Raw genomic sequence first — 23,767 nt, 5'->3', positions numbered from 1 at the left:
ATATACCCAGTTTCTCTCCACATAAACAACTGAATTGTTTGACATATTGCCTGTGATTAGAGATGAAACTGCAACCTGTGACCTCTGTTTTTTCAGCTTGAAATTAATATTTATTTTCTCCTTTACATTTGAAACTGTTTTTCGCTAGACATATTTCAAATGAGAGGTATAACAAAATGGCCAAGAATGTAGTACAGTTGGTAAAATGCTTGCCTGGCATGCTCAAGGTCTTGGGCTCCAGCACTCCATTTTTTTTTTTTTTTTAAGAATTAAAATGAGGGAGAATAATAATGAAATTCTAAAATCCTTATCAATCACAGTTTATTTGCTATTCTGCAGGGGTGGGTGGGCATCTTTTGAGACAGGGTTCTACTGTACAATTCCTGATAGGCTGAAACTCAAGGATGACCCTCCTGCCTCTGCTCTGAATACTGGGTTTAGAGTTGTATGCCACCATGCCCATCCTATATTGTTTATTATAAATGCCTAGAATATTGTTCTCCTTTTATGAATTGGTGGCACTGGCCTGCTGTCACTGATACAGGCAGGCAACTCTAATGCTTTATCATTGCTCTCTAACTCAGGATAAAGGGCTAGACGTAGTTAGTGAGTTAAACAGTGTGACTGGCATATGACATTATTCTTTTGATGTGGCAGGAGGGGTCTGGTGCAAAGGAGAGCTTTAGCTGAGGGGCCTAAGCCATCTTAACTCAGTGTTAGACGCCTCAGTGAGCCTAAATTGTCTGCATTGCAGCTTTGTATCTATTTTAATGTATTTAGCTCCATTATTTAGAAAAACATGACTGCTTTGATCTATAAGAGAGGCCAATAATTGTACTGATAAAAACAACACTTGAAGTATTTTTGCTATGAGAAATCTATTTTGGAACTCTTATTCTATATCACTATCCTTTTGGATTAGCAGTTTGATCTAAAAATCTTATAGCAGAGACCCCCCTATTCTATATGGAGCTGATTTTACTCATCAGAAACCAGCCACAGCATGGGCTTGATGTAAATTAATATTCTATTGTTGTCATGCCTTCCTGAAGGCCCATTTGCATAATGTTGTATTTTAATGTCATCTGTCTGTCCCATAAATTTAAGGTGAAGCTTTCTTCCCTGGCTAGTTCTGATGTTTTACTCTGCTTTGGTCTGTAGGAACAACAGATTCAGCTGATTCGAGATATACTCATGTGTGACACATCTGGCAGCATTCAGCTGAGCGAGGAACAAAAATCAGCTCTAGCTTTTCTCAACCGAGGCCAAGCAGCCAGTGGCAACTCTGGGAACAATAGGTGGGGAGCTGCATCTGTTGTAATCTGATCACAAGCGGCACAGCTGTCAGAAGTCCTGACATCTGACCCTTAAATGTACTGCTTCTGGGATGTGTGCTGAACAAAGCAGAAGAGCCTTAGGAGTAGGGCGGTGGTGGGGCACAGAGCCCGCCCCCATTTGCTTTCATTATTTTTTTAAACTTTCCTTAGGATGTTGTTTCACCAAAGGTGCAATTTTGATGCTGGTGTTAAATTGCACATCAATAACTAATCCTTAACATTGCGGAGAATACTGAGGTGAAAGTAGGAGTTCAGCAGTGCTCACAGTGTTTATTCTCCAGAGCTCCGCGGCTGCTGGGAGCCGTAGTGTCAGGAATAGTTTCAGCCAGGCTTTGAATGTAATGCTCCCAGTACAGTAAGTAGGGAAAGACTTAAAGACTCTCAGGGTTATTTGTTTTGTTGGCTGTTTGGTCCATGAGGAATCTTGTTTGGTAAGATAGGGTCTTAGGGTATAGCCCTGGCTAGCCTTCATTTATTGTTTATACTGAGCTGCCCTTGAATTCATAGAGACCTACCTTTCTCTTCCTCCTGAATGCTGGGTTAAAGCTATGATGCTCCTATGTCCAGCTCACATGGAATCTTTATAATTAAGAAGATATGGGAACTTTTTTTTTAAGTTTAAAAAAAATTATGCGTGAGTGTGAGGTAAGCATGTGTTCAGGGTGCACATGAAAACCAAAAAAGAATAGTTATAATAATAGTTGGTCCCCCAGAATGAGAGATGTAAAAGACTGTAAGCCGCCTGATGTTTGTAGTGGGAGGTCTTAATCGCTGAGCCATCTCTCATCCCCGGCCCCTGTTTTTTGAGGCAGGGTCTTACATATCCCAGGTTGGCCTTGAATTCTTTAGCTTATGTCTCTCAAGTGCTACAGTTATTTCATGGACCACTGTATTCAGCTTAGACTTAATGTCTTAAAAAGTCAGGGCTGGAGGCTGGGGATGTAGCTCAGATAGTAGAGTACTTGCCTAGGATGGTTTAGTTCTCAGTGCTTTGTAAACTGGACATGGATGTGCACATCTGTAATCCCAGTGTTTGGGAAGTAGGGGCAGGAGAGTCAGATGTTCAAGGTCATCTCCAGTTACGGGAAGTTCATGGGACAGCCTGGGCTAGAAGCCTTATCGCAGACAAAAATATCAAACTAAAAGCTCAGTACTTGGGTAATATTCACTTGTAGGAAATCTAGACTCAATTGGAATTAAATTGAACCTCAGTCTGCTTCCTTGTAGTATACACTCAACAAGAAAAACCCCATAGCCCTGGCTATGACACTTACTGCTGAAACCACTGTGCTGTTCTACACTCACAATGCTCCATGGAAATGATGGAGAGCAGCTCATTGCAGCCATGGCTTCAGCTTGTGCTTGTCTGTAAACTCGCTCATATTACCTGACCAGTGGGGCTTTTCAGGGTACTGGTGGCTTTTATGTTTTATAGCGTCTCTGTTTAACACTGTGTTATTGTTTTTAATCCAGACTATCAACCATTGATGAATCTGGTTCCATTTTATCAGATATCAGCTTTGACAAGACTGATGAATCACTGGTAATAAACATTTGATCTCTAGAGTTTCTGCTTTTGTTAACCTGCCCTGTAGGAGCATCCCTGCTCCTATCCTTGCCGTCCTTTATGATTCTTTCATTGATTTGTTACAGATTTCGAACTGGCAATTTAAATTATAAACTTACACAAGCTATAAATATATATAAATATATATATTTGGCTTAAATATTCATTTTCTGGAAGTAAGAATGTGAAATTCAGGATTTGCTGTGAAGTTGAATTTATCTGAAGGGTCTCTGGGAGGCACCTGTAGTAACTGATGGTGTCTTAACTTGTTAAAGCCCTAGCTAGAGGTAAAAATTAGCAAGATTGACCAGGCAAGGTGTTTTAATTTTTGAGATTGGCTCTCACTATGTAGTTGTAGCTGTCCTGGAGCTTGCTATGTAGATGCAGGTAAGGTTTATTTGCTGCTCCTGAAGTGAATGGATTTGTACTTTATTACCCTCATAGTTTGTTTTTTGAGGGAAGCTTAGCCATCCTTCATCTATTAGAAGGAAACTAAAGTCCTTGGGCTCGAGCCAGAAGGATAGAATTTAAATTTCTTGGCATCATATTATTCTTTGATTAAGCAATGGTTGCTGTCTAAATTTTACCTTGCTTTTGTCAGTAGCAGAACTGGTGAAATTTCTAAATAAATGTTAATGTTTCAGAAACCTACTGACATTTAGTCTTTAATGTTCAGGAGACTGGTAACCCACTGGCAGTTTATCATTTCCGTGGGAGGCTGAAACCTAGGAAACAAGCCAAAGCACAGGAAGTTGTTAGTGTTTGGTTTTTGATGGCAAAGCAAGTAGCAAGTACTTACTACATTTCTGGGAGTGTAAAAACTCATAGTCAGTGTTTAGCCAGAGAAGCAAATGTCCATTTTAAGGATATAAATACTGGGAAGCCACCTTTTGAAATAAAGAATTATATAGAGTAGGTCTGGGGTATATCAAGCATATCAGGTGAGTTTCGAGGAAAACCTCTACTGTGGTAGCTGTTATAATTAGAGCTCATCGACCAGTAGCTGAATTATTTGATCATAACTGGGGAAGTTCAATTCATGTTGCGCTACTGTTCATTGTATGTGCTGTTTTCAGATACTGTGTTTTTAGGGGTAACCGGGAGTAAGGGAAGTACAAGTAGATACCAAAATGATACAGTAATGGAAGTGAAACTAGTCTGTAGTAAAAAGCATAGACTTCAAAGGTAAATCGTATTTAGGATCAAGAAAGAGTAATATTGAGGGTTAAAAACATAAACCAGCTTCTTCAGAGGGCCTGTTGGGTGGAATATCCAGTTAGACAGTAGCAGTCACCTAGGGCAAGAGTCACATCTAACGTGGTCAGTACAGTGTCTTGTATTCTCTAGGTTCTAACACTAATTAGAAGAATAATCAGGAATAAAGGACCAGGTGCCTGAAATACCACGACAGGGGTTGGTTCTCTGACCTTTTCCTGTCTCTGTGGCATTGGTTCCTGATTCTGTTACTGTGGCTTCAATATTTGAAGGAAGCCTGCTAACTGGAGCTTTGGAGCAAACTTCAAAGATCGTCCAAATTTCCCTCTCCTGGGGTTTTAAGTTAGGTAGTCTGACTTATTTGATGTAAATTTATTTGTGTGGGATTTATGAGCGACCTAAGCAAAGAAAGAATAACATGGTCTAATTTCCAACAGGACTGGGATTCTTCTTTGGTGAAGAATTTCAAAATGAAGAGACGAGAAAAGAGGGTATGTCTGTGTTTTCCTTGCCTTTCCTGGTGGGGCTTGAACCCACGCTCCCATGCACACTAGGCAAGTGCTCTCTCTAGTCACTGTCACTCTTGTAACACATTCACTTAGTTCTCAGGATGTCCTTGACGTACTGTGTAGTAAAGCCTTAAATACTTCTGTTCCCGCCTTCTAAGTGGTTGTTGGGATTATAAATTTATGCCATTAGGCTCAGATGTTTTACAGCTTTTGTTTTTGCCAGGTGTGGTAGTGCATGTATTTAATTCCAACACTTGGGAGGCAGAGGCAAGTGGATCTCTGCGTCTACAGAGTTCGTTCCAGGACAGCCAGGGTTACACAGAGAAACACTGTCTTCAAAACCAAAATTTTTTTTCCCCTGGCATTAGTCCCACAGTTGTGATAATAACACTAAGGAGATTGAGCAGAAAGGTCATGAATTTGAGGCCATTCTGGGCTATTTATCAAGTTTGAGACCAGGTTAAACTACATTGTGATATCCTATTTAAAACAAAACAAAAGCAGGGCTGGAGAGGTGGCTGGCAGTTAAGAGCACTTAGCTGCTTTTGTAGAGGATCTGGATGGTGTTTCCAGGTAGTGACTCCCAAATGTATGTCACTCCAGTTTCAGGGGATCCAGTGCCTTCTTTATAGCCTCTTTGGGCATCTGTCTTACATGTAGTGTTCACATATATGTATAGGCTACTCATAATATAAAAATAAATATTAAAAGAAAAACCAACCAATCAAAAACCTATTAGTAAAAGTTTTTCTTTTTGGGAAATTTGGATACAAAACTATATTTCTGGCACATCTTTAGACATTGTTAAACAAAAAGCTTAAAATGTAGGTCAGCTGTGGTGGGGCATGCTTTTAATCCCAGCACTTGGGTGGTAGGGGCAGGTGGATCTCTGAATTAGAGCCCAGCCTGGTCTACAGAGTTTCAAGACAGCTAGGGTTACAAAGAGAAACCCTGTTTCAAAACAAACAATCACAAAACACAAATGGATTAATGCTACTGGGGCAATACTTCTTTTATTTAAATTTTTTTCTTTTTTTTAAAATTTATTTTATTTTATGTGCATTGATGTCTTGCCTGCGTGTATGTTTGTGTGAAGGTGTTGGGTCCCCTGGAACTGAACTGGAGTTACAGACAGCTGTAAGTTGCCATGTGGGTGCTGGGAATTGAACCCTGGTCCTCTGGAAGAACAGTCAGTGCTCTTAACCACTGAGCCACCTTTCCAGTCCCTAATTTAAAATTTTTATTTATTGCTATTATTGTGTGTGTGTGAGGAGGGGGGAGAGAAAGCACAGGCACGTGCATATCTCAGTGTATATGTATTGGTTCTTTCCAAGCCACTGTAGGTTCTGAGAATTGAACTGAGATCATCAGGCTTGCACAGTAAGCAACTTTACCCACTGAGCCATCTCATCAGTCCTGTAGGGGCCATAGATACTGCTTAAAGTAGTGACACAGGGCAAGAGTCTACTTTATATCACGAGTCTGGGCTACATCTCCATACAGTAAAAGAGAATATGTTTGGATTATTTTTGAGTTGTCATGTGAATTTTTATGCAGGACTTTTATGCTCTATTATAAGCTTCAGATGCAATGTGTATATAATGGGATATGGAAATCTTATCTGGGCTGACATGCTTAGGGTATTTGATGTGTTTCCAAAGACTTCGTGTCCTTAGATAGGATTATAGTTCTTTTCTTTCTGATGTTGTCTCCAAAGCTTGTCCCTTTTCTATAGCACGGAGAGCATTTTTGTATTTGTTTAACAAACAGGCATGAGAAAGAGCATTGCTATTTGTTGTAGCCCTGGTTCTTAGGACTTGCATGTAGTTGCTGATAGGATTGTTGTGTTTTTTGGGCTTCAGTTCTACTTGAAACTAAAGTTTTGGTCTTTACTCCCTCTCTAGCGCTCCAACAGTCGGCAGTTCATTGATGGCCCTCCTGGGCCTGTAAAGAAAACCTGTTCCATTGGCTCTACAGTAGACCAGGTAAGAGGAGTCAGAGCCAGAGAACTGTGATCCTAAATGCACCAGAGATTAGTGGCTTTGCAAGGTAAAATGACAGTCAGTATTAATGCGATGTTATTTTGAGAGAAGTTGAGTGTTTTTCTATGTAGTAAGATCCTCTCTTGTCCATGTGAATGGGCTTTGATTAAGAGCAACCAGTGTCAGCCAGGTGGTGGTGGTGCACACCTTTGATCCCAGCACTCGGGAGGCAGAGGCAGGTGGATCTCTGTGAGTTCGAGGCCAGCCTGGTCTACAAAGTGAGTTCCAGGCCTTTAATCTTAGCACTGTGAAGGCAGAGACAGCCAGGATTACATAGAGAGATCCCATCTCAAACAAGAAAAAGATGAGAAGTTTCAGCTATAGGTTTGATTGTGTTTTGCTGTATATGTCCCCTTGCAGTGTTTAAGATTTTGACTTAAGGGTTTAGGATTGGAATATAAGTCCTAACTTGGGATTTGGGGATTTTTAGCTATTGGAAAATATCTATATAGAAACAAAGTTAGTTTATCTTTCTTTCATTATGGCTTCTGTTTCAGGCAAATGAATCAATAGTTGCAAAAACTACAGTGACTGTTCCAAGTGATGGTGGACCCATTGAAGCTGTGTCTACGATTGAGACGTTGCCATCTTGGAGCAGGAGTCGGGGGAAATCAGGTCTGATAGTTTATGACTAAATTTCGTCACTGTCTCTACAGTGCTGGCTGTGGAGGCACGCAGCTATAATCTGTCTAATCACTTGGAAGCAGAGATAGGTAGATTGAAATTGGAGGGCGGCCTAGGCTTCATAGTGAGTTCAGGATCAGTCTGTGGATACATGGTGAGACCAAAAAACAGAAAACAGGGCTGGTGAGATGACTTAGCACTAAAGAATGCTAGCACCCAAATAGTGGCTTATAGCCATCTGTAACTCCAGACCTGGGGAATCTGACATCCCTTTCTGGCTTCCCTGGGCACTACACACGTGCATAGATCAATTCAGGCAAGCACTTATACACATAATTAATAAAATCTCAAAAAAAGTTATAAAGAAGGAAAGGAAGGAAGAAAAGCCAGGTGTGTCTCATGTCTAAAAGTAAACCATGAAGTTCTGAGGTAGGAAGATCAAGCATAAGTTTGAGGCCAGCCTTGGCTACCAAAACTAAATATAAATAAATAAATATACTGGTTGAAACTGAGAGTGGGTTTCTTTTTTTTTTTTTTTGGTTTGTCGAGACAGGGTTTCCCTGTAGTTTCTAGAGCCTGTCCTGGAACTAGCTCTTGTAGACAAGGCTGGCCTTGAACTCAGAGATCCGCCTGCCTCTGCCTCCCGGGTGCTGGGAGAGTGGGTTTCTTAAAAGTGTCTTGAAACAAGGCTTCCTGCTTGCTGCTGCCCTGGTGTGTGTGCTGTCCTTTACTTCTGGCTGGTCAGTCTAGTGTACCACTAGTAGAAAATTGGAGCTTTTTTGGAAACTGTGTATTCACTATTTATTACTAGTTATATTAATAGCAAAATTAAAAAGGAAAAATATGAAAATTAAAACAAGTGGGATTAAAATATAGGATGAAAAATTTTAGGACAAAAGTTTAAATTTGATTGTTTTCTAGGTCCTTTGCAACCTGTGAACAGTGACTCCGCTCTGAACAGCAGGCCACTGGAGCCAAGAACTGAGACAGACAATTCAGGCACACCTCAGAATACTGGAGGCACACGCCTACATGACTTTGTCTCAAAGACGGTAAATCTGGGATGACTTCATTTCCTTTGAGGCAGTTAATTTGTTTTTGAAAATGGGCTCATTCTTGTAGCCCAGGTTGGCCTCTATAGCTCTGTTGTGCCTCCTGCTTTAACCGCCCAAGTGCTGGGCATACAGCACCTCACCACCACTTTTGGAGGGAGCAGACTCCATTTTGTATTGAGCTTGTTTATTTCTTTGTTTTCAAGACAGGGTTTCTCTGTGTAGCCCTGGCTGTCTCAGAACTAGCTCTAGAGATCAGGCTGGCCTCAAGCTCAGAGAGCTGCCCCTGCCTCTGCTGAGAGTACTGGGATTAAAGGTCTGCACCATCAGCACCTGACTAATGTACAGATTTTTAAGGCTACTTTTCATCGAATTTGCCAAACCCATAGCTCATGTGACTCACATCCTAATCAAGACATTTCATATTATTTTATGTCCATAAAGTTATCCTGCATGATATTGGTGATCTTAATGTGGGGATCAGCTCATTTGGAGCTGGAGTTACAGGTGATTGTGAGCTACCCAGTGCAGGTGCTGGGGATCCAACTTGTGTCCTCTACAAGAATGATGAGTGCTCTTAATCACTGAGTTGTCTCTCCAGCCCCACTGGCAACTTTCATGCTGGAATTACAGGTGTGAGCCACCATTGCCTGGCTTCATTCATCCGTTTAAGTCCACTGACATTTAGTATATTCATAAAATTGGGTATTTGTTGCCATTGTCAATTTTAGAACATTTTCACCACCCAAAGATGAAATCTATACCTAATAGAATTTCCCCCACCATTCTGTGCTACATCAGTATCCAGTAGTCAGAGGCTACCATCATCCACACCACTCGTGTCTATGGATTTGCCTATTTTAAGATGTCTCATGTACATGAGGCCATATGGTCTGTGTACTTTTGGGTCTAGCTTCTTTCATTTGCTCATCATTGCTGTAGCCTGTGTGTTTCTTTTTTTTTTTTTTTTTTTTATTTGATGAATGATGTTCCACTGTATCGAAAGCATATGCCACATATTTATTTGTTTATTAGTGGATAGTCATTTAGGGTTTTCCATTTTCAGCTACTAGAAAGAAGGCTATGTGCACACATTTTATGTAGACCATTTTCATTTTTCTTTTTATTTTCTTTTTTTAATTAATTAATTTATTTGTTTATACAGTATCCTGCCTGTAGGCCAGAAGAGGGCACCAGATCTCATTGTAGATAGTTGTGAGCCACCATATGGTTGCTGGGAATTGAACTCAGGACCTCTGGAAGAGCAGTCAGTGAGTACTCTTAACCGCTGAGCCATCTCTCCAGCCCGACCATTTTCATTTTTCTTGCAAATGTATACTTAGAAGTGGAATTAGTGGGTCATACGGTAACTATGCTTAACTTTCTGAGGGTCTTCCAGACTTTTCCCTTATGTGTATTTTATATTCCTATCAGTGTTATGTAAGAGTTTCGGTTTATGTTTTGTCAACACTTGCTACTAGCTGCTTTTAACAGTGTGACATTCTTTATTTGAGAATTTTAGACATGAATACAATATGTTTTGATCATATTCAGCCCCTCTACCACTCCCCTAAACCCTGGACTACCCTCAACAGTCCCACTCTCAACTTTGTGTCCTCTTTTTATTTTACTTTTTAAATAACTCACTATTATCTAATTAGTGCTTCCAGTATGTGCATGGGTGTGAGGATTCATATACTGGAGCATGAGCAACTTTCCAATGGCCACACCTCCAGAGAAAATTGACTCTTCCCTCTCCAGCAGCATGGAAGGAGGAGAGGCTCACAAGGACCCACCCTAACTGAGGAGATAGTGTTAGCCAGTGACTATTGCCTTTTTAAAACTTTGTCTTGGGGGCTGGAGATATGGCTCAGAGGTTAAGAGTACTGCCTGTTCTTCCAAAGGTTCTGAGTTCAATTCCCAGCAACCACATGGTGGCTCACAACCATCTGTAATGAGGTCTGGTGCCCTCTTCTGGCCTGCAGGCATACACACAGACAGAATACTGTATACATAATAAATAAATAAATGTTTAAAAAAAAACTTTGTCTTTGTAATGGTTTCATTTCTGTAGCCCTGATCTGCCTGCCTTTGTCCCCCTAGGTACTGGAATTAAAGGCACGTGCCACCATGGCCAGCAGACCATTGCTATTCTTAAAATGAAGCAAACGTGACCTACTTTTGAGAATTTTTGTGGGAATTACATTAAAATGTGTAATGGCCTAAAACGTTGTTTTGTACATACTGTGTATTTAATACCTGTGGTTGTCAATAACTTTCTTAATTCATATCATTCTATTGTGTCTGCCCCGTTTTATCTTAAGGTTATTAAGCCCGAATCTTGTGTTCCGTGTGGAAAGAGGATCAAATTTGGCAAGCTGTCTCTGAAGTGTCGAGACTGTCGTTTGGTTTCTCACCCAGAATGTCGGGACCGATGTCCCCTTCCCTGCATTTCTCCCCTGGTGGGAACTCCGGTTAAGATTGGAGAGGTAAGACTCATTGGAGCCAGGTATCATTTGTTTCTTTTTAGTCTTTCAAAGGCACAGTCAGTTTTTATTTTAAAATTATTGATATCAAATAAAATTTCCCTCCATGAAAAATGAATATAAATAATAAAATATTGACCTATGGAAGAATCTTGTTTGGGTTTCTCTTGTTTAATAACCTTTTCCTCCCTTTTTCCTCCCTCCTCCTCCTTCCTCTTCTTTCCTCCCTTCTCGTCCTCCTTTGTTCCTCTTCCCTCTCTTTTGTTCTCTCTCCTTCTCTTCTCTCTTTTTTCTTCCTTTTTTCCCTCATCCCTCCTTCTCCCTTTCCTCCCCTAAGAAGATTTCACACGTACCCAGTGACTTTTTTTTGTTTTGTTTTGTTTTGTTTGTTTTTCGAGACAGGGTTTCTCTGCAGCTTTAGAGCCTGTCCTGGAGCTAGCTCTTGTAGACCAGGCTGGTCTCAAACTCACAGAGATCCGCCTGCCTCTGCCTCCCGAGTGCTGGGATTAAAGGCGTGCGCCACCACCGCCTGGCTCTTTTTTTTTTTTTAAGATTTATTTATTATGTATACAACATTCTGCCTCTATGTATGCCCACACGCCAGAAGGGGGCGCCAAATCTCATTACAGATGGTTGTGAGCCACCATATGGTTGCTGAGAATTGAACTCAGGACCTCTGGAAGAGCAGCCGGTGCTCTTAACCACTGAGCCATCTCTCCAGCCCCCAATGACATTCTTATAGCTAACTCCTGATTCCTACCACTTAACTCTGCAATTGTGAACTCACAGCCATTCTTATTTCATCAGTTCTCCAATCTCATCCTTAGGTCTTACCAATTATTTTTTATTTTCTTTCTTTATCTTCTGAGTTTTAAAACAGGGTTTCTCTGTGTAGCCCTGGCTGTCTTGGAACTCCTCTGTAGACCATGTTCGTCTTGAACCTGGAAATCTGTCTGTGTCTGCCTCCAGAGTGCTGGGATCAAAGGCATGCACCACTATGCCTGGCTAGTATTATTTTTTATTTTTTTAAATTGGATTGCTTAATTAGGAAATTATTTTTAACAATTTTATTGTTTTTTTAAATTTTTTATGGTTTATTTAACTTTATTTTATGTGCATTGGTGTGAAGGTGTCATATCCCCTGCAACTGGATCTTCAGACAGTTGTGAGCTGCCATGTGGGTGCTGGGAATTGAGCCCCGGTCCTCTGGAAGAGCAGTCAGTGCTCTTAACCACTGAGCCATTTCCCCAGCCCCTAAACTACAGTTTTGGTGAAAGTGTCCTTGGGAGTTTTAGCATCAGGACACCTATTGTTAGCATAGGTGATAAGCAGTGCATGTGTGACTTTTTTTAAAGATTTATTTACTTAGTTACTTACTTACTTATTTATTTATTTATTTATTTATTTATTTATTTATTTATTGTGTATACAGTGTTTTGTCTGCATGTATGCCATCAGGTCAAAAGAGGGCACCAGATCTTATTACAGGTGGTTGTGAGCCACCATGTGGTTGCTGGGAATTGAACCTGGGTCCTCTGAAAGAACAGTCAGTGCTCTTAACCTCTCAGCCATCTCTCCAGCCCATAAGGCATGGTTTTTTTGTTGTTATTGTTTTTGTTTTGTTTTTCAAGACAGGGTTTCTCTTTGTAACATCCCTGGCCTTCCTGGAACTCTCTTTGTAGATGAGGCTGACCTGGAACTCACAGAGATCCACCTGCTGCCTCCTGAGTGCTGGTATTAAAGGTGTGCACCATCACCATCTGGTTTATATGTTTTAAACTGTAACATTTTAGTATTAAGAACATATACACTGCAAAATTACTTTAAACATCTATTTTATTATTATGTATATGTGTGTATATGTCTTCGAGTACTGAAGCCTCTCCAGCTGGAGTTGTAGGCAGTCATGAGCCATGGATCCTCTGCAAGAGAACTCTAAACTTCAGACATCTCCAGTCCCACTATGAAATACCATGGAGAGATGGCTCAGCGGTTAAGAGCATTGCCTGCTCTTCCAAAGGTCCTGAGTTCAATTCCCAGCAACCACATGGTGGTTCATAACCATCTGTAATGAGGTCTGGTGCCCTCTTCTGGCCTTCAGGCATACACGCAGACAGAATATTGTATACATAATAAATAAATAAATATTTAAAAAAAAAGAAAGAAAGAAGGAAATACCAGAAAGAATATTCGAGACTGGCCCGATGTCAAACCCGTTCCTGGTAAGATAAAGTTTGTGTATTGTCCGTGTTAATTCTGAAAATTTTGTCTGTACTCATTCTAAATGCAAACCCATCATCTTCTCATCTTTAGAAGTTTACCAGGCTGTGTTTTTCCCTGCGTATAATTCTCAGATAGTAGTTTCTGAGACCATAGTCAAATTCCATCATCACATAAAGTAACCACTGATCCTTCTATATCTGGCTTTAGATGTTGATATATAATTGGATGCAATGGGTTTGCATTTCTTTGAGTGCAAAGCCAAGATGTGAGTGGGAAAAGACTTGTTACCTGTATGTAGTAGGTAAGGCAAATATTGGGACCAAGTTTTACCTGAACAAAGGAAAATGGTGATTTTATTTAAGGAGTCTAAACATATTTACCTTGGGGTCAGCTCATTCCAAAAGCACTCTGAGTTAAGGAGCACATTCCTGACTGTACTCTGTTTAAGAAGAAAAGCTAGAGTACACATTTTTGGGGGTGTGCTTCATTCAAAGTCACGATTGCACTTATGTAAAAGATTAAAGTATGGTTAAGAGCATTTGCTGCTCTTGCTGAGGACCCGTGTTTGGTCTCTACCAATTCATACACTGGACATGGTGGCTCGTGCCTGTTATCCCAGCACTCTAGAGATAGGAGGAGGTCATCTTAAGCTATATAGTAAGTTTGAAGCCATCCTCGGCTACAAGAGATCCTGTCTCAAAACAAAAACAAAGAGTCTTGGTTAATTTTCCTACCTTCATGGTGCTATTGATTTATACAAACCACACTTTTTCATGGGCAAGTAATAATGCCACCAACTCTAAGAACTTCCTCTTTTACTCAAAAGACAAGAGACAATAAGCAGTGAAGCTAGGCATGCACTCTGCTAACTGAGCCACATTTAATCCCTATGAGAGTATTTTAAAATTGTATTATTATTTAAACTGTGTATGGGGTGGAATATGTGCACCTGAGTTCAGGTACCTCTGGAGGCCAGAGATGTCAGATTCCCCTGGAGCTAGAGTTGTAGGTGGTTGTGTGCCACCCGGTGTAGGGTGCTGGGAAGTAAGCTCAGGTCCTCTGGAGACAGTACATGCTCTTAGCTGCTGAGCCATCTCTCAGCCCCTGTGGTGGTTTAAAAGAAAATACCCCCAAGGGGAGTGACACTTTTTGAAGGTGTGGCCTTGTTGGAGTAGTGTGTGGTTTTGTTGGAGGAAGTGTGTCACTGGAGGCCGACTTTGAGGTCTCATATGCTCAAGTCATGCCCAGTGAGACAGACCAGCATCATGTCTGCCTGCACACCGCAATGCTTCCACAATGAAGATAGTGGACTAGACCTCTGAACCTGTAAGATACTACATCAGTTAAAGGTTTTCCTTTTATAAGAGTTGCTGTGGTCAGCCAGGCAGTAGTAGCCTTAATCCCAGCACTTGGAAGGCAGAGGCAGAGAGATATCTGTAAATTTGAGGCCAGCCTAATATACAAGAGCACATTCCAGGACAGGCTCCTAAGCTACAGAGAAACCCTGTCTCAAAACACCCTCCCCCCCCCAAAAAAAAAGAGTTGTCGTAGTCGTGGTGTCTCTTAATAGCAATAGAAATCCTGATTAAGACAGCCCCCAAGACTATTTTATTTTATTTATTTTTTTTAAATATTTATTTATTATGTATACAATATTCTGTCTGTGTGTATGTCTGCAGGTCAGAAGAGGGCACCAGACCTCATCTCAGATGGTTGTGAGCCATCATGTGGTTGCTGGGAATTGAACTCAGGACCTTTGGAAGAGCAGGCAATGCTCTTGACCACTGAGCCATCTCTCCAGCCCTCCCAAGACTATTTTAAAGTGTACTTTGAGAATAGAAATTCAAAAACTGATACAATTTCCTTGTGTTTAATAGCAACTCTTTGCAGATGATCTTCCTCTCTTGTTCTCCGTGGTGTAAATAATAAAGATCGTTTTTTTCCCAGGGAATGTTGGCAGATTTCGTGTCCCAGACTTCTCCAATGATCCCTGCGATTATTGTCAGCTGTGTGAATGAGATTGAGCAGCGAGGCCTGACTGAGGTGAGAGTGGACTCATGACAGGGTAAGCTTGCTATTTGTATTAGTAGTTTGGGAGTCCCTAACTGTTGTCTTTTATAATAGGCAGGCTTATACAGGATCTCAGGTTGTGACCGGACAGTAAAAGAGCTGAAAGAGAAATTCCTCAAAGTGAAAACTGTACCCCTGCTCAGCAAAGTGGATGATATTCATGCCATCTGTAGCCTCCTGAAAGACTTCCTTCGAAACCTCAAAGAGCCCCTTCTGACCTCTTGGCTAAGCAGAGCCTTTATGGAGGCAGCAGGTGAGGGCGGATCTTCACTCCCGACTGTGATTCCAGAGCCGATCTTTGTTCACACAGTTTACGTCTTCCCTGCTGCCCGTGCAGTGCCTGGGGTGTAGTCGGTGCTCATGTAGTTGGTGGGTGGGTGACTGTATAAGAGATGACTCAGTGGCTAAGCACTGGCTGCTCTTGTAGAGAACCTGAGTTTGATTCTCAGCATCCATGTGAAACCACCTGTAACTCCAGTCCAGGGGAATCTGACACCCTCTTTTGGCCTCTTTGGGTATGACATGCATTGTAGTGCTCAGACTTACATGTAGGCAAAGCACCCATGCACATAAAAAATAAGGGGAAGAATTAAACTAAATAGGACTTAAAAGGTATTTTGTGTTGCTCCTTGTTTTTCAGTCAAGTTTTAGGTTGTCCTTTTGAGATCAGAACCATCTTTAATTCCTTTTCCACCACAAATCTTATTGGTAGCCTGTAAATACACCTTAAATTTGATATTTATCACAAGTCATGGGACTTAACTGTCTCTGGAATATGCTAAGAACCTGCTAACAGATTGTCCTGTCTGTCTGTGCCCTCTACCAGGTAATCTTTATACAGGAGCTGGCATGGTCCTTTTATACTCTTGAGTTAATTGTTGTCCCTTTCTTCTCTATCTGTTATTTTATTTTTATCTTATTTGGTTTTTTGAGACAGGATTTCTCTGTGTAGTCCTGGCTGTCCTGGAACTCACTCTGCACACCAGGCTGGTCTCTGCCTCCTGAGTGCTGGGATTAAAGGCGTGTGTCACCATGCCCAGCTTTCCCATCAGTTTTAGACGGAACTCATCCTTCACATGGTTGAAAAGACCCTCTGTTTTGCCTCCTGGTTATGCCTCCAACATCATCTTCCATTATACTTTCCTTCCTTCTTTTGAACCTTGGAGTCTTGGGTTTCTTTTTATTTTATCTTTTATGTATTTAGGTGCTTTGCCTGCATGGATGTCTGTGTACCACATGCATTCAGTGCCTATGGAGGCCTGAAGAAGGTGTCAGATCTCCTAGAACTGGAGTTACAGACAGCTGTGAGCCACCATGTGGGTGCTGGGAAATGAACTCAGGTCCCCTTACAAGAGCAGCCAGTGCCCTGAGCTATCTCCCAAGCCCCAAGTCTTGGATTTCTTAGCATATTCCTACCTCAAGTCCTGCATGTTTGTTATAGTTTTAGGCCCAGCTGTTTCTCCTTAGATGTCTCTGTAACCTTAACTCCGCCCTCCCTCCCCCAGTCTCTTTTCATATATTTTGTCCTCAGAAACACCTTTCCTAAGCCAGGTTTGATGACATAGTAAGCCTAGCATGTGGGAGGGGGGCAGGATTGAGACCAGCTTTGGCTGCATGGTGAGTTTGACACTAGACTGCCTGAGTCTCAGTTTCAAAAACTAAACAAACCCTACCTTTCTGACCACCTCCTACTGCCTTCCAGCATCCTGCTTGCCTTCTTTTCTTTATCTCACGTATCACTGCCCGACACATGGTCTATTGCTTGTTTCTTTCTGTTTTGACCAACTCTTCCAGTACACTGTTTATTCCATGAAACAAGGCCCTTTTTTGGTTTGCTTTAGCCTCACATTTAAAATAGCACCTGGTAGCTGGGCACTGGTGGCATGAGCTCACCATGGCACGCCTTTAATCCCAGCACTCGGGAGGCAGAGGCAGGTGGATCTCTGTGAGTTTGAGGCCAGCCTGGTCTATAGAGCGAGTTCCAAGACAGGCTCCAAAACTTCAGAGAAACCCTGTCTTGAAAAATCAAAAATAAAATAAAATAGCACCTGGTATATAGTAGGCCCTTAGATGTCGAGTGAATGAATTCCTTGTTGGTGGTGAGCTCGGCGGTTGCATGTCTTCCTAGCAAATAGGTTGCTAGCTGCTTTCTCTTACAGCAATGGTGATTTTTTTAGGAAGTTCTGGCTTCTCATATTGAACTGTCGGCCAGTGTCCTGCTTGTTAATGAAACTGGAGTCTGATGCTGTCATGAACCTCTCAGAAGTTTCAGAAACTCGGTGTATAGATGAACCTTTGTGGTCGATAACTTGGAAGCTGCTGTCAAGGGGAAGAGTCTGGTCTTCTTAGTGCTTTCTTGTCATTACAGAGATAACAGATGAAGACAACAGCACAGCTGCCATGTACCAGGCTGTCAGTGAGCTGCCCCAGGCCAACAGGGACACATTAGCCTTCCTCATGATCCACCTGCAGAGGTCAGCACAGCAGGAGCTTGTCTTGGGAGCTCGGAGAAGATGATGTGGGCTCCGGGGAGTGTGGACTGAATGTTCTCATACAAAATTTATAAGTTGGTTATATTTAAGGGAATAATACGTTTTTAACTTTGTTTGTTTGTTTGTTTGTTTAGGGTGGCTCAGAGTCCAAATACTAAGATGGATATTGCCAATCTAGCTAAAGTCTTTGGCCCGACAATAGTTGCCCATACTGTGCCTAATCCAGACCCAGTGACAATGTTCCAGGACATCAAGCGTCAGCTCAAGGTAGGGGTGCAAGTGCGTGTGCACACACGCACACGCACACACAAAAGCATATACAGAGGTACATAAAATCCAAGCTTTTGTAATGCGCTAGCATGGCATGATGGCAAAAAATAAGCCTTGCATGCTGGGCACACTCACTGGCAGGCTGTGCCAAGTTTGAGGCCAGCCTGGTCTCCATCTCAAGTTGCAGGCCAGTCTGCCCTGCGGAGTGAAACATAACATGGAGTGAGCCTTGCCCTTGTTGCCCTAGGTGGTGGAGCGCCTGCTCTCTCTGCCCCTGGAGTACTGGAATCAGTTCATGATGGTGGAACAAGAGAACATTGACATCCAGCGTGGCAATGGGAACTCAACACCACGGACACCAGACATTAAAGGTCAGTTCTACACTGTGCTTGCTTTTTCAGGGGCTTAGCCATGTGCCCATTTCCCTGAGTTTGCTCCAGCTTTTTGGAATATACGGGGCTGGGTGAAGTAATGAGCACCTTAAATCCCAACACTTGGAAAGTAAAGGCAGGAGGATACAAAGTCTCCGCTACATTTTGAGTTCAGGGCCATTCTGGGTTACATGAGACCCCTTTCCCAACTCCTCTAATCAGCCGCCCACCACCATCATATTTATCTTGAAAATTACAACAGTTTTTCATAGCTAAAATCAGTACTACACCCAGTACCATGAATATATCCTGTTATTTCCCATTTTAGGTTTGTTGGAATGTTTTACTGATCAATTTTATTTTTTGAAAATTGTTATTACATTTTGTTTTTATGTTTGTGGGAGTATATGCCATGGTATGTTTTGTGGGGGTCAGAGGACAACTTGAGGGAACTGGTTTTCTCCTCTCACCACGTGAGTTCAGGGATCAAGGCCAGGTCATCAGGATTGGCGGCAAGTGCCTTTGCCCTGAGCCATCACTTCCCATTAGATTCTTATGCCATTTATGCTGCCACTAGCAATTTTATGTGAGTAGAATCATTTTATTCCTATCACATAGACATATTAAAAGATTCTTTTTAAGAAAAGTGTTTTGTTCTTACATGTGTAAATTTCAAATGTTCAGATGTTAGATGTATGAAGTTTGGTACTTGAGAATGGTCTGAATCAGGAAGTGAATGTCAGCTATTCATTGAGTAGTTGTCTGCAAAGTTCAAAAGATTCCGGAATGTGTTAGAAAGCAAGGGCTAAAAGGGCCTGTGAAGCTGCTAGATGTGCAGCCTCCACCTTCAGAAGCTGTCAGTGTACACGGCCATCTTGGCAGGAGCTTTGTCTTCCCCCATTCTCTTACAACATATCTGAATTTTGCTTGAAGTGAGCTTACTGGGGCCTGTGACCACTCCTGAATTTCAACTTGTCAAGACGCCTTTGTCAAATTCACTGTCACAGAGATTGTACAACCTCTCCAAGAGCACTCCCAGGTATGCAGAAGTGTGTGTGTGTGTGTGTGTGTGTGTGTGTGTGTACACATGTACCCTCATGTATGAGCTACAGCAGCATACTCTGTAGGAGTCAGCTCTCTCCTACTGTGTGATTCCTAGGAATTTAACTCAGGTCAGGCCTTCAGGTTTTGGAGCAGGCAGTCTCAACAACCCTAGCATTCAAGAGACTGACACAGGAGATTTGCCATGAGTCCAAGGCCAGCCAGGGCTATATAGTAAGGCCTTATTTAAAATAGATAAATAGATAGATGGATGGATGGATGGATGGATGGATGGGTATAGTAAGGCCTTATCTAAAATAGAGACAGACAGACAGACAGACAAAAAGAATAATTGAACTAGAAGTAACCAGATGTTAAAGGAAACTTTCTGTAGAGGCTGAATGAAGCTCTCCACTGTGATCCATCATATTGGGTGATCAATAGTACCTTTAAATCGCTCTTAGAAGTTTTCTGTATTTAGTTCTTTATATCAAGTAACATTATAATTGCTTATTCAATATTTTTTATAGAATACTTCTTTAAAAAATGTGTATTTGTGTGCATGATATGTATGTGGGCATGTGTACCATGGCACCCATGTGGAGGGCAACTCTGTGGAGTGGAGCTGGTTCTTCCCTTTCACCTTTATGTGGGCTTCAGGGATTGAGCTGAAGTCTCCATGTTTATATAGAACATGTCTTTCCTCATGGCACCATCTCACTGGCCCTGTAGAATACTTCTGATTCATTCTTTCTAATTTGTTGTTTTGTTTTGTTTTTAGATTTGGGAACAAAAGCAAGTCTGCCACCAACTTAGGTCAACAAGGCAAATTTTTCCCTGCTCCGTACCTCAAGTAAAGCCATTTCTGCCTAGTGTCCCAGCATTTCCTGACCACAGGACACACCTGTTTATTCCGCAGCCTCCTTTTTATTAGTATTTTAGCCTTTTTTAGGCTTTAAATAAAGTTTACTGTGCATGAGTTTATTATTATATAGCTCCTGTTGCCTCTGGTGACTCAGCAGCACCTGTACTAGTTGTTGGGAGCTTTCAAATAGGAGATCTTTACCAGGCTAGAAGGGTAATGGGTATTGCTTTTGACTCTGGCGGGGGTGGGGAGTAACCCTTTGGCTTAAAGCCAAAATACTGCTCATAAAATGACTTTCCTTTAGTGTCACTTAGACAATGACAGAAATCCTACCTCGTGGGTAAAACTGAGTTGTCTCAGGACAAGCAGTTGCAGAACAGGACAAAGAGCTGGACCGAAGCTGCAGGAAGGCCCCCTCTCAGAGCCCAGTCCCTGTGCTCCTTTAGGAACCGAGCAGTGGCATGGAGCCCTCAATGGGGTTGATAGGCACTGACTTCATTTGGGTTCTTAGGTCTGCGTCGTAGACAGTGCGCAGTGTAATCTGCAGTCCTGCATCTCGTAGTCTCTAGTCAGCTTCTCGCTGGACTTTTGGAGTTGCTTGGGGTCAGAGCCAGATTGATCTAAAGCTAAATTCATTCTGGTGACTGATCCTCTTGTTTTATTTTAAAAGTCGGTGTGTAGTAAGCTAACAATTCAGAAGACTGTCAACATTTTCATATGACAAAACAGCTTCTGTCTTTGCACTTTGGGTCTTTGTGCTTCTCCCGGGAAGCAGACACATGTATGTGAATGTTGGCTTTTTGATTAACATTTTTCCAGTGTCTAAATGGCTTCCTTCTCTAGGATGTTTTCTGACTCAATACTAACTCTTATCTGTAAGACATATATTTGGAATATGATGTGAAAAAAATAAATAGTTTTGCGAAATGAATGTGATGCTGGTTTTCTTGTGGAGGATGGTAAAGTAACCTTCAGCACCTTTCAGAAAATGTCTTCCCTTAAAGTGTTTTGAGTTTGTTCATCTCTACTTCCCACCTGAACCTTTTGTCTGCCTGTAGGTCTTTGTTTCTCCTTTTTTTTTTTAAAGTCTGTTTTTTCTAAACTGAAGTCCTAGATTTGTTATCTTCTTGTTTGAAGAAAGCATTTTAGACAAAAAAAAAAATAAAATAAACTTTTAAAACTAGTCTTTAGGGATCAGAATGGTGCAGATTTAGAGAAAAAAATTGCGGCTGGCTGCCTGCCTGGAACCTGCTTCCCTGCTGGAAGTGACTCTGGAGTGAGCTGGGCTGATTAACTGAGGGCACCTGCTCTTAGAACTCTGAAGCTCTGAACAGAATGTATCCAAGATTGAACGCAAACAGTCGCGGGCTTAATATGTAACAGTGGAGAGAGGAGGCAACCTACTGGCTTTTTTCCCAGGAGGGGGCAGCTCTCACAGCAGGGCCCATCTGCCTCAGCAAATTGACAGAAGATGGGTCCCATCTCCCAGACTCCCTCCTCACACATGCCTGCTAGGCTTTTTTTTTTTTAACTTTGTCCTAGATGGTACCTCTTTTCTCTGTCTTTGCACGTTTGCTCTTCTGTAGCATCCCTCCAAGGCACACTTGAAGTCACTAATGTAGAAGAAGCAAATGGATTGTGTAGCGAAGGCAAGACTACCCTATGCAGGAATTGATGGCCTGTTAATGAAAAAGAAAATGGTTTTTGTGTGTCAATTGTTGGCAGCCAGTTGCTCAGGTTTTGAGCTAAGCCAAGGGACCTTGGCCATGAAAATAATTTTGATTCTAGCAAAGGGAATGTACCCACTTTCAGCTTCAGCACTGCTTCACATGTAACAGGTCGACTAGTAAGGGCCTTTTTGATTAAAGGGATCCAGTGCTTTGAAGTGGCTGGACCCTTATCTTTTGCGTCTAACCCTTTCTCATGCTGCCTCTTTGTCTTGTTTTAAACCATGTCTCACTGTGGCCCAGGCTGGCCTAGAGTTACTTCAACTTTGATGCTAAAACTGCGAATTGTTGTTTGTATTTATTTTGGAGGCAGTGTCGCACTCTCTATCCCTTGGGCTTGCTGTGTAGACCAGGCTGCCCTGTGGCTGAACTGCTGCCCTAGCATTCCCACTTCTCTAACTGTAGACATACCACCATACCACGGCTAACAGGAATCTTTTAAGTCTTAAAGCTCAATTTATGCACAACTCCTGGTTTGACTGACAGCAACAATTTGTGTTCATTGCTGGGTGTTTAACCATGTCTTCTTAAAATGAAATTTGTGTCTGGGCTTGGTGGGGTGGTGGCACACATCTTTAATCCCAGCACTCGGGAGCAGAGGCAAGTAGTTCAAGGCCAACCTGATCTGTAGAGGGACTGTCTCAACAAACAAAAAGACTGAATTTATGTTGGGTGTGGTGACTTACATCTTTAATTCTGGTAGTAAAGAGGCAGAGGCAGGTAGGTCTCTGATGTCCAGGCCAGCCAGAGTTGCATAGTAAGCCTGCCTAAAAAAAGACAGGAAAGGGTGAATTTGCCATCTCTAAGAACAAAGCACTGGGTTTTATTACCATTAGGATGGGCAGCTGATTTGCTGGAGAAGAAAGTCATTTTTGGCAGCAAACTAAAAATGTGCCAATGCAAGGAAGGGCTTCTTCATTTCTTCACGCCAAAATTATCAAGCAGCCCTAAATGACAGGCAGGAGCATAACGACTTGCTCTTTTTCTTTCTTCTCCTCTACCTCCTTTTTTTGGGGGGTGGGGATGGGGAGGCAGGGTCTCTATGTAGTTCTAGCTGGCTTGAAACTCAGAGATCTTGCTCTCAAGTGCTGGCATTATAGACGTGTGCCACATGTCTTGTGCTATTAAAGGAAGCACTTTATGGCTTCTCTTTGTTGTGTTAGAATTGTACTCTTGTGTCTTGGGTCATTATTCAGTAAAGTAAGAGCTGAACACAAGCACTGTGATACCATGACGGATCAGTCTGATCATTGAGTGGTTAACAGGCAGATAGTGTATATGATGTGTATAGGTGAGCAGAGAGCAGTTCATGTTCCAGGGAGGACAGCAGCAATGGCATGAAGAAGCCATCATGCTTACTCACAATAGGACACAGCTTAAAACCTGTTTTAAGTTGTTTATTTGTGGCATTTTCCATTTGATTTTTTTTTGGGTCATGGTTGACTAGGGAATTGAAACTGCACAAAGTGAAGCCACAAATGCGAGTAGCTCTCGTACCCATGCATATGTGTGTAGCCGCATACATTATTCTACATATACTATGTGCCCAGTGTGGGCTCTCATACCCATGCATATGTATGTAGGTGCATACATTATTTTACATATACAGTGTGCCCAGTGTGGGCTCTTGTACCTGTGTATATGTGTGTAACTGCATACATTATTCTACACATACAGTGTCCGTTTGGGGTGTATTGTTCTGTTTGGAAACAGTGGTGTTCTTAATGGTGCATTATTTTTTCTAGGGCTTTCAACACGAATGGGAAAGAGCTATTGTGGAAGTCCAGGTTTGTGAAGTGAATGTGATCACAGTCAGCTCAACTCACACAGTAGGTTCTCAACCAATGAACTTGAATACGGTCTTGGTGATGACTCA

The 23,767-nt window shown here is 41.9% G+C and overlaps 1 protein-coding gene across 1 annotated transcript in view; it reads left to right on the top strand.

Moving 5' to 3' along the window:
• The window catches only part of Racgap1 (Rac GTPase activating protein 1), a 31,763-nt gene extending 10,668 nt beyond the window's left edge, over window positions 1–21,095 (top strand). The window contains exons 4-17 of the mRNA XM_038343001.1: window positions 1,162–1,298; window positions 2,811–2,880; window positions 4,557–4,610; window positions 6,533–6,613; window positions 7,168–7,285; window positions 8,216–8,346; window positions 10,671–10,835; window positions 15,003–15,098; window positions 15,180–15,378; window positions 17,494–17,599; window positions 17,752–17,884; window positions 18,135–18,258; window positions 19,192–19,297; window positions 20,081–21,095. Of these exons, the coding sequence (XP_038198929.1) occupies window positions 1,162–1,298; window positions 2,811–2,880; window positions 4,557–4,610; window positions 6,533–6,613; window positions 7,168–7,285; window positions 8,216–8,346; window positions 10,671–10,835; window positions 15,003–15,098; window positions 15,180–15,378; window positions 17,494–17,599; window positions 17,752–17,884; window positions 18,135–18,258; window positions 19,192–19,297; window positions 20,081–20,156 (1,596 nt within the window). The 3' untranslated portion in view covers window positions 20,157–21,095. The remainder of the gene's footprint in view (window positions 1–1,161; window positions 1,299–2,810; window positions 2,881–4,556; window positions 4,611–6,532; window positions 6,614–7,167; window positions 7,286–8,215; window positions 8,347–10,670; window positions 10,836–15,002; window positions 15,099–15,179; window positions 15,379–17,493; window positions 17,600–17,751; window positions 17,885–18,134; window positions 18,259–19,191; window positions 19,298–20,080) is intronic.
• The last annotated feature ends 2,672 nt before the right edge of the window (window positions 21,096–23,767 follow it).

This window comes from Arvicola amphibius, chromosome 9 (genome assembly GCF_903992535.2).
Source record: "Arvicola amphibius chromosome 9, mArvAmp1.2, whole genome shotgun sequence".
In the NCBI taxonomy this organism is placed as follows: Eukaryota; Metazoa; Chordata; class Mammalia; order Rodentia; family Cricetidae; genus Arvicola; species Arvicola amphibius.
Note: the sequence above shows the minus strand (reverse complement) of the source record. Positions and strands in the feature narration are given on the sequence as shown.